General features: G+C 39.7%; 1 protein-coding gene across 1 annotated transcript in view; it reads right to left on the bottom strand.

Moving 5' to 3' along the window:
- The window catches only part of tacr1a (tachykinin receptor 1a), a 68,074-nt gene extending 66,161 nt beyond the window's left edge, over window positions 1-1,913 (bottom strand). The window contains exon 1 of the mRNA XM_072433689.1: window positions 1,507-1,913. Within this exon, the coding sequence (XP_072289790.1) occupies window positions 1,507-1,913 (407 nt within the window). The remainder of the gene's footprint in view (window positions 1-1,506) is intronic.
- Between the last annotated feature and the right edge of the window lie 10,995 nt (window positions 1,914-12,908).

The following is a 12,908-nucleotide window of genomic DNA, read 5'->3' as shown; positions in this document are numbered from 1 at the left end:
CTAATAATTGATGTAACAATCAATAATGTACTGTTTATTACCTGATGACAGTGGAGCTTTTGTATCTAAACCTGGTTCAGACACTGTTTTCATTGCAGAAGTCTTTATGTTGTGCTTTTTATTCCTTCTGCAGTCTGAATCTGAAATGTCTTCATATTGAGATTCCTGTGTTCTGTTGTGTGTTGTGTGTTCTGTTCTGTGTCTTTGGTCAGTGGGATCAGAGTGAGCAGTTCTTGAGCAGATTACTTACTATCTATAATTAACAGCATGGCAAAATTATTTCAAGATCTCAATAATAAAAATAAGCATTAGCAATTGTCATAAAAATTGTTACAGAATTGGAAGAATAATGACAATCCTCTTAAATATAATAATGACATCCTCTTAATATTTATAATAATAACATCCTCTTCATGTATTTTACAAGTAAGCCCTAAATGCAGTAGCACCCATAATCAATACATCTCCAATTTTAAATTTTTAACGGGCTTAGCAGAGACTAATTAAATGAACAATTGGGGATGTCGCAACATAACATTTTAGTATTGCTATCACTGTGAGAAGAAACGTCACATTATTTCATTCATACTGTCACATAACACGTCCTCATGGTGATCAGCGTCACAAAATCAAACTTTATGAATGACAAAAACAGATAAAATGTACTTTACGATTAAGTCTATTTTTTGGACTAAAATACTTAATTTTGGCACTAAAATTATCTATTATTTTTTTTTGACTATATTGCGACCGGAATCATCACAATTATCAATGAACCTGACCTCAATCTCCACTTTGCTCTGCGTAAAGACGTGTTTGATCCAGACTCAGCTTTATTACAGCATGAATTCCTTGACTCTTTGTGTGCATAAGAGTCACATTAGAGTCACATTAGAGTCACATTAGAGTCACATTAGAGTTACATTAGAGTCACATTAGAGTCACATTAGAGTCACATTAGAGTCACATTAGAGTCACATAAGAGTCACATTAGAGTCACATTAGAGTCACATTAGAGTTACATTAGAGTTACATTAGAGTCACATTAGAGTCACATTAGAGTCACATTAGAGTCACATTAGAGTCACATTAGAGTTACATTAGAGTCACATTAGAGTCACATTAGAGTCACATTAGAGTTACATTAGAGTCACATTAGAGTCACATTAGAGTCACATTAGAGTTACATTAGAGTCACATTAGAGTTACATTAGAGTCACATAAGAGTCACATTAGAGTCACATAAGAGTCACATAAGAGTCACATTAGAGTCACATTAGAGTCACATTAGAGTCACATTAGAGTTACATTAGAGTCACATTAGAGTCACATTAGAGTCACATTAGAGTCACATTAGAGTCACATTAGAGTCACATTAGAGTTACATTAGAGTCACATTAGAGTTACATTAGAGTCACATAAGAGTCACATTAGAGTCACATAAGAGTCACATAAGAGTCACATTAGAGTCACATTAGAGTCACATTAGAGTCACATTAGAGTTACCTGTCCAGGGCGATGGCCGTCATGGAGTAGATGCTGGCGAAGACCGCGGCGATGGGGAAGAAGTTGTGGAAGCGGCAGTACCAGTAGCCGAAGTACCACTCGTTGTGCACGGCGAAAGTGAAGTTGATGACGGTGTTGAACGCGGACATCGAGGCTTCGGCGAACGCCAGGTTGAGCAGGAAATAGTTGGTGACGGTCCTCATGCGCTTGTGTGCCATGATAATCCAGATCACCGTCACGTTCCCGACCACGGAGACCACGACGATGCAGCTGTACGCGGCGGCCCACAGCGCGATCCGCCACACCGGCTGCACGAACTGGTTCCAGTACTCGGTCCCGTTGTGCGTGTCATTGGGGCCGCTGGCGGTGCCGACAGGGGCCCACGTACTGTTGTAGAGCGGGTCCATTTCTGCAAGTTTGAGTGACAGGATTGTGCCGCTAAATGGTTTATAATAGATCTCCAAAAAAACACCCGCGTGGGAAAGTTGACACTACATAACTGTCTTGAGAATGACACGCACTTGGACAGGAAGAGTTCAGTTTTGTCAGGTATTGGGTTCCGATCTGCTCCGCGCCGTGCGTAAAATGCGCCTTTTACGCGTCTCGCTCTCCAAGACGCGTCCCGCTGCTGTGACGCGGCTCACGCGCGCTGCTCCGCTCGAGTGGCGGCGCGCGCTCGCTCCTCCCGCTCCCGGTGCCACCGGGGGACAGTCAAGACACTCTGGCCAATAGGAGCTCTCCTCTGTGGGTCTAGAGAGGGACTGAGCCTCAAACGGACCCGCGATTCTCAGCTCAAGAGCTCGTAGTCATTTCATTATTGTAAAGGCGCGTGTATTTATGGTGCATATTGCAAGAGCAGGAAATTAAATTAGGAAGCAATCATTTTAAAGGAATGTAGCGCACACAAGGCCAGAAATATGTTTGACTCATTTGCAAAACTGTCTGCTAGAAGCATCTGATTAAGCAAACAGTTTAAGATGCTCAACTTTGCTCATTTATTTATCAAATCAGATGACACTCTCTGGAACTCCAGCCTATCTTTCATCCACACACACACACACACCAAAAGTGCTTTTTTCACCCAATGCCTCTTGTGTCTTGTTTGTCTAAAAATGTGAGGTATTTTTGAGAATACAGCTGCTTCAATAGGGATTCATTTTGAGTGCTGATACTGACATAAGTTGACACTTTATTCAATGTATAATTTCCTCCAGATCTTTCAGTTAAAGGTGCCATAACATGCTTTTTTTCACGTTTCGTAGTCTATCCTAAGTGTATAATTGATAATAATAAGGGTTGTGCAACACCCTTAACATAATAGTTAAGAAATATCACCCAGACCTTGGACCCCCTCACCAACCCGGAAATGCAAACGGCTTGGTTTGATATTGCGAAGAGTGATCCGGTTCCCCCGCCCAACCCGTGACGTAGTCTAAGAGCGTGTGTGTGCCCCGCCCACCCGTGACGTAGTGTGTGCCCCACAGCTGTCTGCTCCGCCAGTGAGTGAGAAACGATAGAACTTCAGATCAACACTACTTTGAGACTAAATAAATCTGGTGTTTATTCTACAGCGTGCGCAGAGCAGATATATCTATATATAGATATATCTATATCTATATCTATATATATCTATATCTATATATATATCTATATATATCTATATCTATATCTATATCTATATCTATATCTATATCTATATCTATATATATATATATATATATATATATATATATATATATATATATATATATATATATATATATATATATATATATATATATATGGTGACGCGTGCCTCGGGTTATGACGCGGTCTTGCCCCACCACCAGTCAGTTTGGAGATTGGAGGAAAGGAGATAGTCTGTAATATAGCTAAACACTGCGGGAATCAATCAAAAAACACTCTGGGTACATATATGAAGCACAAATAGCAATGTAAGAAGGTTAAAAGCTCTGAAAAGTCGATTTTGCATGTTATGGGACCTTTAAAGATTTATGAACAAAAAGTAGGCTACATCATTTTCTTTTCCCAACTTGTGTGTAACCTTGATCAAGGCTTCTACAAATATTTATATCCATATTTTCCATAATTTTTATATTTATATTTTATATTCCCTGCAGGACCTGTACATCTCCAGGACTCTGGGACGAACAGCCGGTCCTTCTCACCCTGGACATGGATCTCCCCTAGGGCAGGAGGCCACTCCCCTCAGGCAGGAGGCCACTCCCCTCAGGCAGGAGGCCACTCCCCTCAGGCAGGAGGCCACTCCCCTCAGGCAGGAGGCCACTCCCCTCAGGCATGAAGCTACGGTCCATCCGGACCAGAACCTCCCGTCACAAGAACAGATTCTTTCCCTCGGCTGTTGAACTCATGAACACCTGTCACTTTAACAATGACTCAACCAATACTATTCATTTTGATTCATTGTTTGATGTTGCACTTTAACGCTGAAACAAGTTCCTATGTTTGTGAACTATGTTCAATGACAATGGCAATGAAGCTTTTTCTGATTCTGATTTATATGAAAAATGTCACATAAACATGTGGTAAACTGTGAATCAAAGTCAATTTATTAAATCTCAAATGTAGTTATAATGTCCCTGGACATGTTTTCTACTCTTCTTGTAATGCATCCCTGAGCATACATCTTCAACACAAATTGAAGAAGATTATTTTTGTTACACATTACATTGGCCCTTGCTGTTACTTAAGCTCCTCCACAGCCTAATGATATGGTCAAGGAGGTGGAGGATGGGCCTCTTGAGGCCGGTATAAAGCTGTTAAGAGGGTCCGGCGGCACACGATCTCTAATGAGCTTGTTCTCTGGGCATCCAGGCTCTGAAGCACCGGCCCTCAGGGGACGCAGTCATGACATGAGGAGAGGAGACAGCATCAGACTTTCATTACACACATTGCGAGAGATGAGATACGCAGCTTCTTACAAATATCAAACATCAATAGTAGTTTGTTTCCGAGGGTTTTCAGGGGGATCCATGTTGTTTTCAGGAATTCTTATTTTGGCTTGGCAGGTTTCAGATGTCGCCAGGATAGAGGGTGTTCTATTGGGGTAACTTCCTGTGTTTTGTGCCATAACCATCTTTTCGTAGTTAAAGAAGACATATTATGCTTTTGTTTGCTACATAGTTATAATCTGAAATCTATTTTAGACATCACAATATTGACCTAAAAGGATTAAATAAAGAAACAGTCCACTAACTTCCAGTTGAAAGCCGTGTGCTGATTTCCACCTGCCCCTTTACGGTATGTCACGTAAACGTCACACCCATTTGTGCCTCAATTGCTATTCGATGCTGTTGAATCAATGAAAAGTAAGAACAGGCAGTGGCCGTGTATCAGGGGTTGACTACGGTTATCACCATTCTTTCTATTAAATATTTAGAGTATTTCTTTGAGCCTGTTTAAATACTTTTTGACCAAATAAAAGTTGAAACATCGAGACTGAAGCCTTCTAAAAAGAGAATATTTACAAAGTGTATTATTGATCTTTGTTGTTAAAGTCTTTTTATATGTGTTTTAGAGTCAGTATAGTCCAGAAAACGATTACAATGATCAAAATACGACTACAATTAATTTTATAGTCACGATTCATTGTTGTAACCTTGATAAATGAGAAAAAAAGCAGCAGAAAGTGTCGATGAAGACTCGACCAGAAGAGTTTGTGACAGTAATAATCTATGTTTGTGTGTGTTCTTCTGCTTTGTGTTGATTTGTGAGAGACAGAACCTCAGGACGAAGTGCAATATTTGGAGACAACAATAGAAACAAGAGTAACTGCTGGTTTAGCCCAAACTACAGGAGAGAAGACATTGGACAGCGAAAAAACGATTAAACAATGTTCATAGGGACTTGGCGATGTCCCAGCATCCCGTTTCCTTCGACAAATGTCCCAAGATCCCGTGTCCTTCGACAAATGTCCCAAGATCCCGTGTCCTTCGACAAATGTCCCAAGATCCCGTGTCCTTCGACAAATGTCCCAAGATCCCGTGTCCTTAGACAAATGTCCCAAGATCCTGTGTCCTTCGACAAATGTCCCAAGATCACGTGTCCTTAGACAAATGTCCCAAGATCCTGTGTCCTTCGACAAATGTCCCAAGATCACGTGTCCTTAGACAAATGTCCCAAGATCCCGTGTCCTTCGACAAATGTCCCAAGATCCCGTGTCCTTCGACAAATGACCCAAGATCCCGTGTCCTTCGACAAATGTCCCAAGATCCCGTGTCCTTCGACAAATGACCCAAGATCCCGTGTCCTTAGACAAATGTCCCAAGCTCCCCTGTCCTTAGACAAATGTCCCAAGATCCTGTGTCCTTAGACAAATGTCCCAAGGTCCCGTGTCCTTAGACAAATGTCCCAAGCTCCCCTGTCCTTAGACTCTACTTCTCGGAAAACTGCAAAACCTCACAGTTAACTCAACTGAATAATTACAGACCTCAATACAAACCATAATGTTAGGTAAAAAAATAACAGAAAGACATAAGAAAGACTTAAAACATGGAGGTATAAAAATAAACCGAAAAAAAATGTATGGACCAGTTACAGTTAAGTTGATGGAGAAACCTTGAGAAAACTCCACACGACTTGAGAACATCCTGACTCGACACAAAGTCCAGATGTCAATCCCAGAACCATCTCGCTGGGAGGCAAAATGCTCACCACTATGACACCATCCCAAAAGAAATTAAGACAGAGACAGAGACAGAGAATAGAGCTTGTGTTGTAGTGAAGGAAATATGTTCTCTTCCACATCCAAAGTTAAGCACCGTTCAAAAATGTGCTCGGTCAACTTCTCCTCTGTCGTTCCCCTCGGTCACAGTCTTTCCTGTTTATTCTCCGTATCAAATAAAAGTTACAAGAGCCTTATTATTTTTATTTAATTCCATGCAAACGGAAGTGGCCGTTTTGATAGTGCAGTAAACATTATTCTGGCAACGCTCTGGTCTCTGGAGGAAGTGAATAATGAATGATTTTCTCAAACACGTCTTTGCTTTGATTGACAGGCGGCTTCTCTTCAGTGTCACATCGTGAGTTTCAAGGGCTGCATACATTACATACATGTAAGACAGGCACATTGTAGAGATGTACTGAAACTGAAGTCCCTCATGTGTTAAGCACTGGCCTATAACATCATTATAAGCTCTTTTAAAGTCTCAATATCCTGGTTTTCATTTGAACTTTTCATTTCCTTTTCTATGAGATTCCATAAAGCTGCACCATGTCACTTTTCTGGTGCAGATTTCGCCACCTGCTTGACTCCATGAGGATATTATTGTTTTTAACTAGATGTTGCACAGTATGACATTAAATTGAGTTATGTCAGTGGCAAGCAGGTGACAGTAGATAGAACATCTAGGCAAAACAATATCATCTCCATGGAGTCGAGCAGGTGGAGGACCAGAGAAGTTACATTTAAAGCTACTTTAAAGCCCAGAACACACTACAGTATTTTAGAGCCTTAAACAATATTTGAGAATGAAAGTCCAGACCACAGACATGAGGCGAATTGTTTAGGATTTTTAAATCTTATCATCCAAGCACAAAGACGGATGAGAAGAGAACGCACGCCTTACAAGTAATAAAAGCTCAAAGTTGCGAGCATACCAAGCTCCTCTTTACATACTAGCATTTTAGTTTCCTAGAGTAAAGTTACTTTGAGACTGGCTTTGACGTGTTCAAAACAATCAGAGCACATCCACACGCATTCATTTCAGACATGTGCATTATGTCCAGGAGGCCCCCAATCAGTCTCCATGTGCTCCCTGTTGTGTATCATATCCACTTTAAAATCTTGGTTTTGATCTTTCAAGCCCTGCATGAGGCCCCCAAGTAAAGCTCACCCCGGAGCCTCGGGTCCTCAGGGCAGAGGCTGCTGAGGGTCCCTTGAACAGGTTTTTAAAACTCTGTCTTTTAAAGGCTTCGTGCTCCAACTCTGGAACAAATTCCCCCTCTTCCTCTGTTCTTTGAACTCCATTTGCCTTTAAAAAGCATCTGAAAACTTACCTTTTAAGCAGCATTTGAGCCTTTTGACTCGGTCGGAGCTGCTAAAATCGACTGTGTGTTTTTGTTGTGTATGTATTTCTGAACGTGTCTAGCAGACCAAGTGTCTCTGGGGAGGAAAATATGGTTAGTGAAAGAACAGAAAGGTCAAATGGTGGTAGAAGCTAAAGTGTACAGCTACCTGCTCCTTTGGGTGAGTTTTTGGACAAAGACAAAGGCAAAGGGTTCTCAAAATTCAGTTTGTGTGTTTCCAGGTGTGTGCTCCACAACAGCATCTGCAGCATCTCCAGAGCCTTCCTCAAAGTAAGTGTGGGATTACATTTTCATTCTCACTCCTATTCGGGCATGACTCAATGAAAAAAGTGGTGATATTATTTTATATATGTATTTTTGATAAATATGTGACCAACTTTATGGCATGATTCATCTAATTCTCTAATGAATAATTATGGCTGAATCAAAAAATACAAAATAAAAGATCTGTAGTTAATGCTATAACTCTGCTCACTGCGGCAGGGCGAGAGATGGCATTAAATGGGATTCTTTAGCTTTTTTCAGTTCAGCTCATAGAATTTTAAATATACTTGTAACTTTACAGTGTGGCTCCAACTGTGCCAGAGACTTCGGGAAATCCCTTTAATTTTCCTGACTGCTTTTACATAAACTATTCGCCCAACGAGCTCTCCTTTCTCCATCTTCCTGCTGAGAACAGAAAAGGCGGCCGTGGCTCTGTATTGGAAATATATTTCAGAAAATGAGCAGACGGCTATTTTCATGCTCTGCGGACTTTCATTTACTACATTAAGCTCACAGGGCGCGCTGAGATTCACACACACCACTGTTCTCACCATAACTTCTGATTCATTTGACCGCAGGCTAATGCTGTTACACTACTCTGCGCTCGCTGTTCATGTCACGCAGCCAGAGCCTCATGCACCTCCTCTGAAACCCTGCCACTTTCAATAGTCTTCATCTCAAAGAAGAGACATGGCAATTTGAGGTGTGACTTTAGACACATCCAAGGAGTGGGTTGGTCATCCGCCTTTTTGTCATGGTTCAAAAAAGAGCCACCTGACCGTCATCTTTTTGACATCTTTTTACTGCTACAAATGTTTCTTTCTTTTTTGGAAAAGAGAGAGGAGAGAAACCCAGGCAAAATTCATACAAAAGCATGGCCAGAGAAATAAGAACGTATTGGGTCATTTTAGAGATGACCCAATATGTGAGATGAAGAAAAAATACAAAAAAAGGGCATCATATGAAAAGAAATGTTAAGATATGAAATTTTCCAAATAATGGTCCCGTTTGGTCCGGATTCTTTTACATTTGTCCGTTTCCAAGTTGAGTCCATATGGGATTTTTTTCCATTTTCTCCATGTCAGTTATGGTGTCGGTGCAGTTTGTGTCATCCATTTTTTTGTAATGGCAGAAGTATGTTCCAAAGGTATCCAACTGTAACGTCCATGGCAGGGGTTTTGAGGCCCAGGTACATAGTTCTGAAGTGGGATGGTGGTGTCAAAAACAGTCTACAGTACTTTGTTCATTTCCATCCAATATTTATGTGCAACAGGACAGTCCCAAAACACACATTAATGCCTCTTGGCAACCACAATTTCTCCAGCACTCAACCCCTCCCTGTGGATAATTGTGACATGGTGTTATAAAAAACTGGTGACATTCTTCCAACAGAATTCCCTCCGAACATGTGACTCTGTAGTCCTCCATTGTGAACTACACACACACATTTTCCCACTCCTCGCCTGGCAAAACAAAATGACCCTCTTTTTCCCATTGAATGTGTTTAGTAGATCATTATTGTATTTATATGCTTTAGATATTAGTCCCCTTGAAAGTTCTGATTTATGTGCCGTAAAGATTTCATTCAAAGGTTTATAATAATTGTTACTTTGTTTTATTTCTTAATTATAATATCTTATTATTTGTAAGTACCTATAAAAGTCTAACCCTAACCCAAAGATTCCTTCAACATATCAAACCTTTTCATTTACACATATTTCAATGTTTTCTTCTGTTTCTCTTTTTTCTATTAATCTTGAGCTAAAGAAAAAGCACCAAAACTGTTGACAGACCCTAAACATGTTCAGTGAGTGAGTCATGTTCAGAACTTAACTGCCATTTGTTAACGAAATAAACATCAACATTTGACTTCAAGTAAATCATTTTAGGCTTTGAGCTGGACAATCTGTTACTCAAACTTTTTGAATCAGTGTGGCCAGAAATCTTGCCTAAAAAAACAGCAGGGTTGTGGGTTGGACTCCCAGGCTGCTGGGCCTGGGGGAGTTTTCATGTCTCTATATCAACCCAAACATCTCCTGAGCAGCCGAGCTCGTGTGGAGATGGGTCTCCTGCAGTATTGAAGGACAGGTGAAATGTAAAAGTTGTTCTCATGGTGTGTGGTCACGCCTGTTGTGTAATGTTTTCATTGTTTTACATGTTGGATGTAGTTTACATTGTGTGTCTTGAAATGGAAAGTCCATATTGTTTTGATACATGTTTTTTACTCACTGCAAACCAATTTCCTTATGAGGAATACATGATCTCCTTCTACTTTGTTTCACTAATGAATCAGTAAGGTGAGGTTAAGTTAAGGTGCCAACAAGTTTTAAATTTGCACAATTATAATACGCAGTAAAAAATAAATGTTATGCAAAGAGAGGTCTTAACAGCCGCCAGCCCGCGCAAGGGCAAAAACCGGACTTTAGACGTACTATTTTATTATCACTCTTATTTTCATTGTCAATACCAGCAAGCATTACATTATTTTAAAGATTATTTTCCCAACAAAATGAATGTGTCATTGATTTGCATTGAATAATATGCCCCAATAAGCAATTACCAATCGATGGTGATAAAAATCAACTTTTTCTTATCTGTATTCTGGTTCTGACGGCCTCAACTGGGTTCAGTCCATCAGTAGCTGTACTCATTCTGTCTGTAACAGAAAAACAATATCCACTAGTATTTTTCCTGAAGTAATCCCATTTGGAGAAATAGTCCAGTAAAGAGTGTTTTCGTTGGTGAAAATACTCACAACTAAAGCTTGTCCGATACTTATCTCTGTCCATAACAAAATACCGGCTCCAGATTCAATACGGCGCTGGGTATGTATTCTTTACACTTTCAGCTACAGAATGAGACCATCCTTCAGTTCACGGGTTCGTCTGGCACAGCTCTTTAGTTAAACCAAGCGTCTCCTTACTTCTGCGCAGTTGTTCTTTTACCTGTGCTTTAAGAAGTTACGTAGTGCTTTTGATTGTCATATTAGCCTTTTTATAAGCCCTTTTGATGCGCTTTTTGGTTACATTTATGTTATACGATGTTATACGAGTATAAGGCCCAAAAAAATAAAATATGCGGGGCACTACGAGAATAAAGTCATTAATTAATGAGAATAATGTCATTCATTTTTGCGAATAATGTCATTCATTTTTGCGAATAATCTAATTGAATTAATTAAATTATTCTCGTTAATCAACAAGAATAATCTACTAAATTAATGAGATTGAACTCACAATTTAAAGAGAATAAAGGCCCAGGTCCGATACACGTTTCACTTTCAGCACCACGGCCAGGACTCAAATGGCGCTTGACTTGGAGGGGTTAAAAGTTAATACAAAAGCCCACAATAGATGTCGATCTTTATAATGCTGGCCTTTTAGACATCACAAACAATCATTTCCCCCGTGCAGTTTCTCCATGTCAGGTCCTGGACACCGGGCAGAACACTGATTGCGCTCAGACCGAAGCAGGCGAGGGAGTCCCGGACCATTTTCACCAATAATCTGCTCCCTCGACTTCTGCCTCTTCACCCTTCTAAACTTTGTACAAAGTCACTGTTCATATGAGTTTTTTGTGCGCATAGGTTTTACATCAGAGCACTACTCCGGTGTTTGTGCACGTGTGTTGTTGGAGCTGGGCCATAAGCACTACATGTCTTTATAGCCTCCTCTCATTGTAGTCATCAGCCTGGGTACTTGGGTGTGTCAGGCTGTAGTTGTATTAAATGAGTTGTATGGATGATGGCGTGTGCGTAAAACATTGCTTTTTGGCTGCGCCAAACTTTATTCTCATAGAACACAAAACAGCTGTTTGCAGTCTGCACTTCCACTCAGCTCCTTCTGTAGGGTTGGTCCGAGACTTGATCCAAGCGTAGTCCGAGACTCCCTCGCTTGCTGTGGTCTGAGTGTCTTGCCCAGTGTCCAGGACCTGAGCCACTGGCCCTCAACCAGAAGGACATGGGGAGACTGCACGGGGGAAATGATTGTTTGTGATGTCTAAAAGGCATCGTATTAACTTTTTACCCATCCAAGTCAAGTGTCATTTGCGTCCTGGACGTGGTGCTGAAAGTGAAACGCGTATCGGACCCGGGGCTTTATTCTCTTTAAATTATGGGCTTTTTCTTGTTAATTAATTACTTTTTTCTGGCCTTGACTTTTTTCTAATTAATAAAAAAAAATATTATTATCATAGAGGAGCTAAAATTTTAGTATTGTTGTATTGTAGTACAACAGTATAACTGTAAGTATTCATCGAATCCAGAGTAAATAGGGAGTTGTTATACTGAGTCACGCAGAAAATTATGTTGTGGTTATTAAAATTCAAAGACGTCATGTGGTTGTTTTAAAACAATATTGCGGTTTACAATGAACAAAATATGAAACAAGGATAGTTTATCACAAAACTCTAGAAATAAAGTATAAAAGGTTTTTAAATAACCACTAATCAAAATAATATGTATTTTTGTTTTTTTCTTCTTACAACACCGACAGACACATGAGTAGGATCTTTGTGCATTGACCTGTTTCTTCTATAATTAAGCAATAGTTACACAATAACTTAAGAGAAGAAACAAACACAACGATGAGCATTAGTGGAGGAAGTTTCTATATTTAATTAAAAGAACAGATCTATTAGTCCAGGCGCTGCCATTACTGCTGTCTCCGACGCAATTTCCTGTTCCTATTTCCTCTACTTTGTCTGTAGGGTATTGAAGCCTGGTTATCTCATTGTATCACCAACTGCACAACGATGTGGACACTACATGAAAAACTCACTTAGTTTACTCTCTCAACATATAAGAGGGGAAACATGAAACATTGACAAATCTGTGCCTACAAATGTTTTTATATATATATATATATATATATATATATATATATATATATATATATATATATATATATATATATATATATATATATATATATATATATTTTATTTATATGTTCCAAATTAACTTTTGTTTTTTTTTTACACATAAAAACATTGATTGTCAAACACACACAATTACAGCATAGATTGTGTTCATATGATGACATTCAAAGGGCATTTTAAGTACCCATAGTTTAATATTAGAATGGAGAGCA

This window comes from Eucyclogobius newberryi, unplaced genomic scaffold (genome assembly GCF_026437365.1).
Source record: "Eucyclogobius newberryi isolate DKJ021-1_F unplaced genomic scaffold, fEucNew1.0.hap1 SCAF_6, whole genome shotgun sequence".
Classification (NCBI taxonomy): domain Eukaryota; kingdom Metazoa; phylum Chordata; class Actinopteri; order Gobiiformes; family Gobiidae; genus Eucyclogobius; species Eucyclogobius newberryi.
This window is presented reverse-complemented; position numbering and strand designations above follow the sequence as displayed.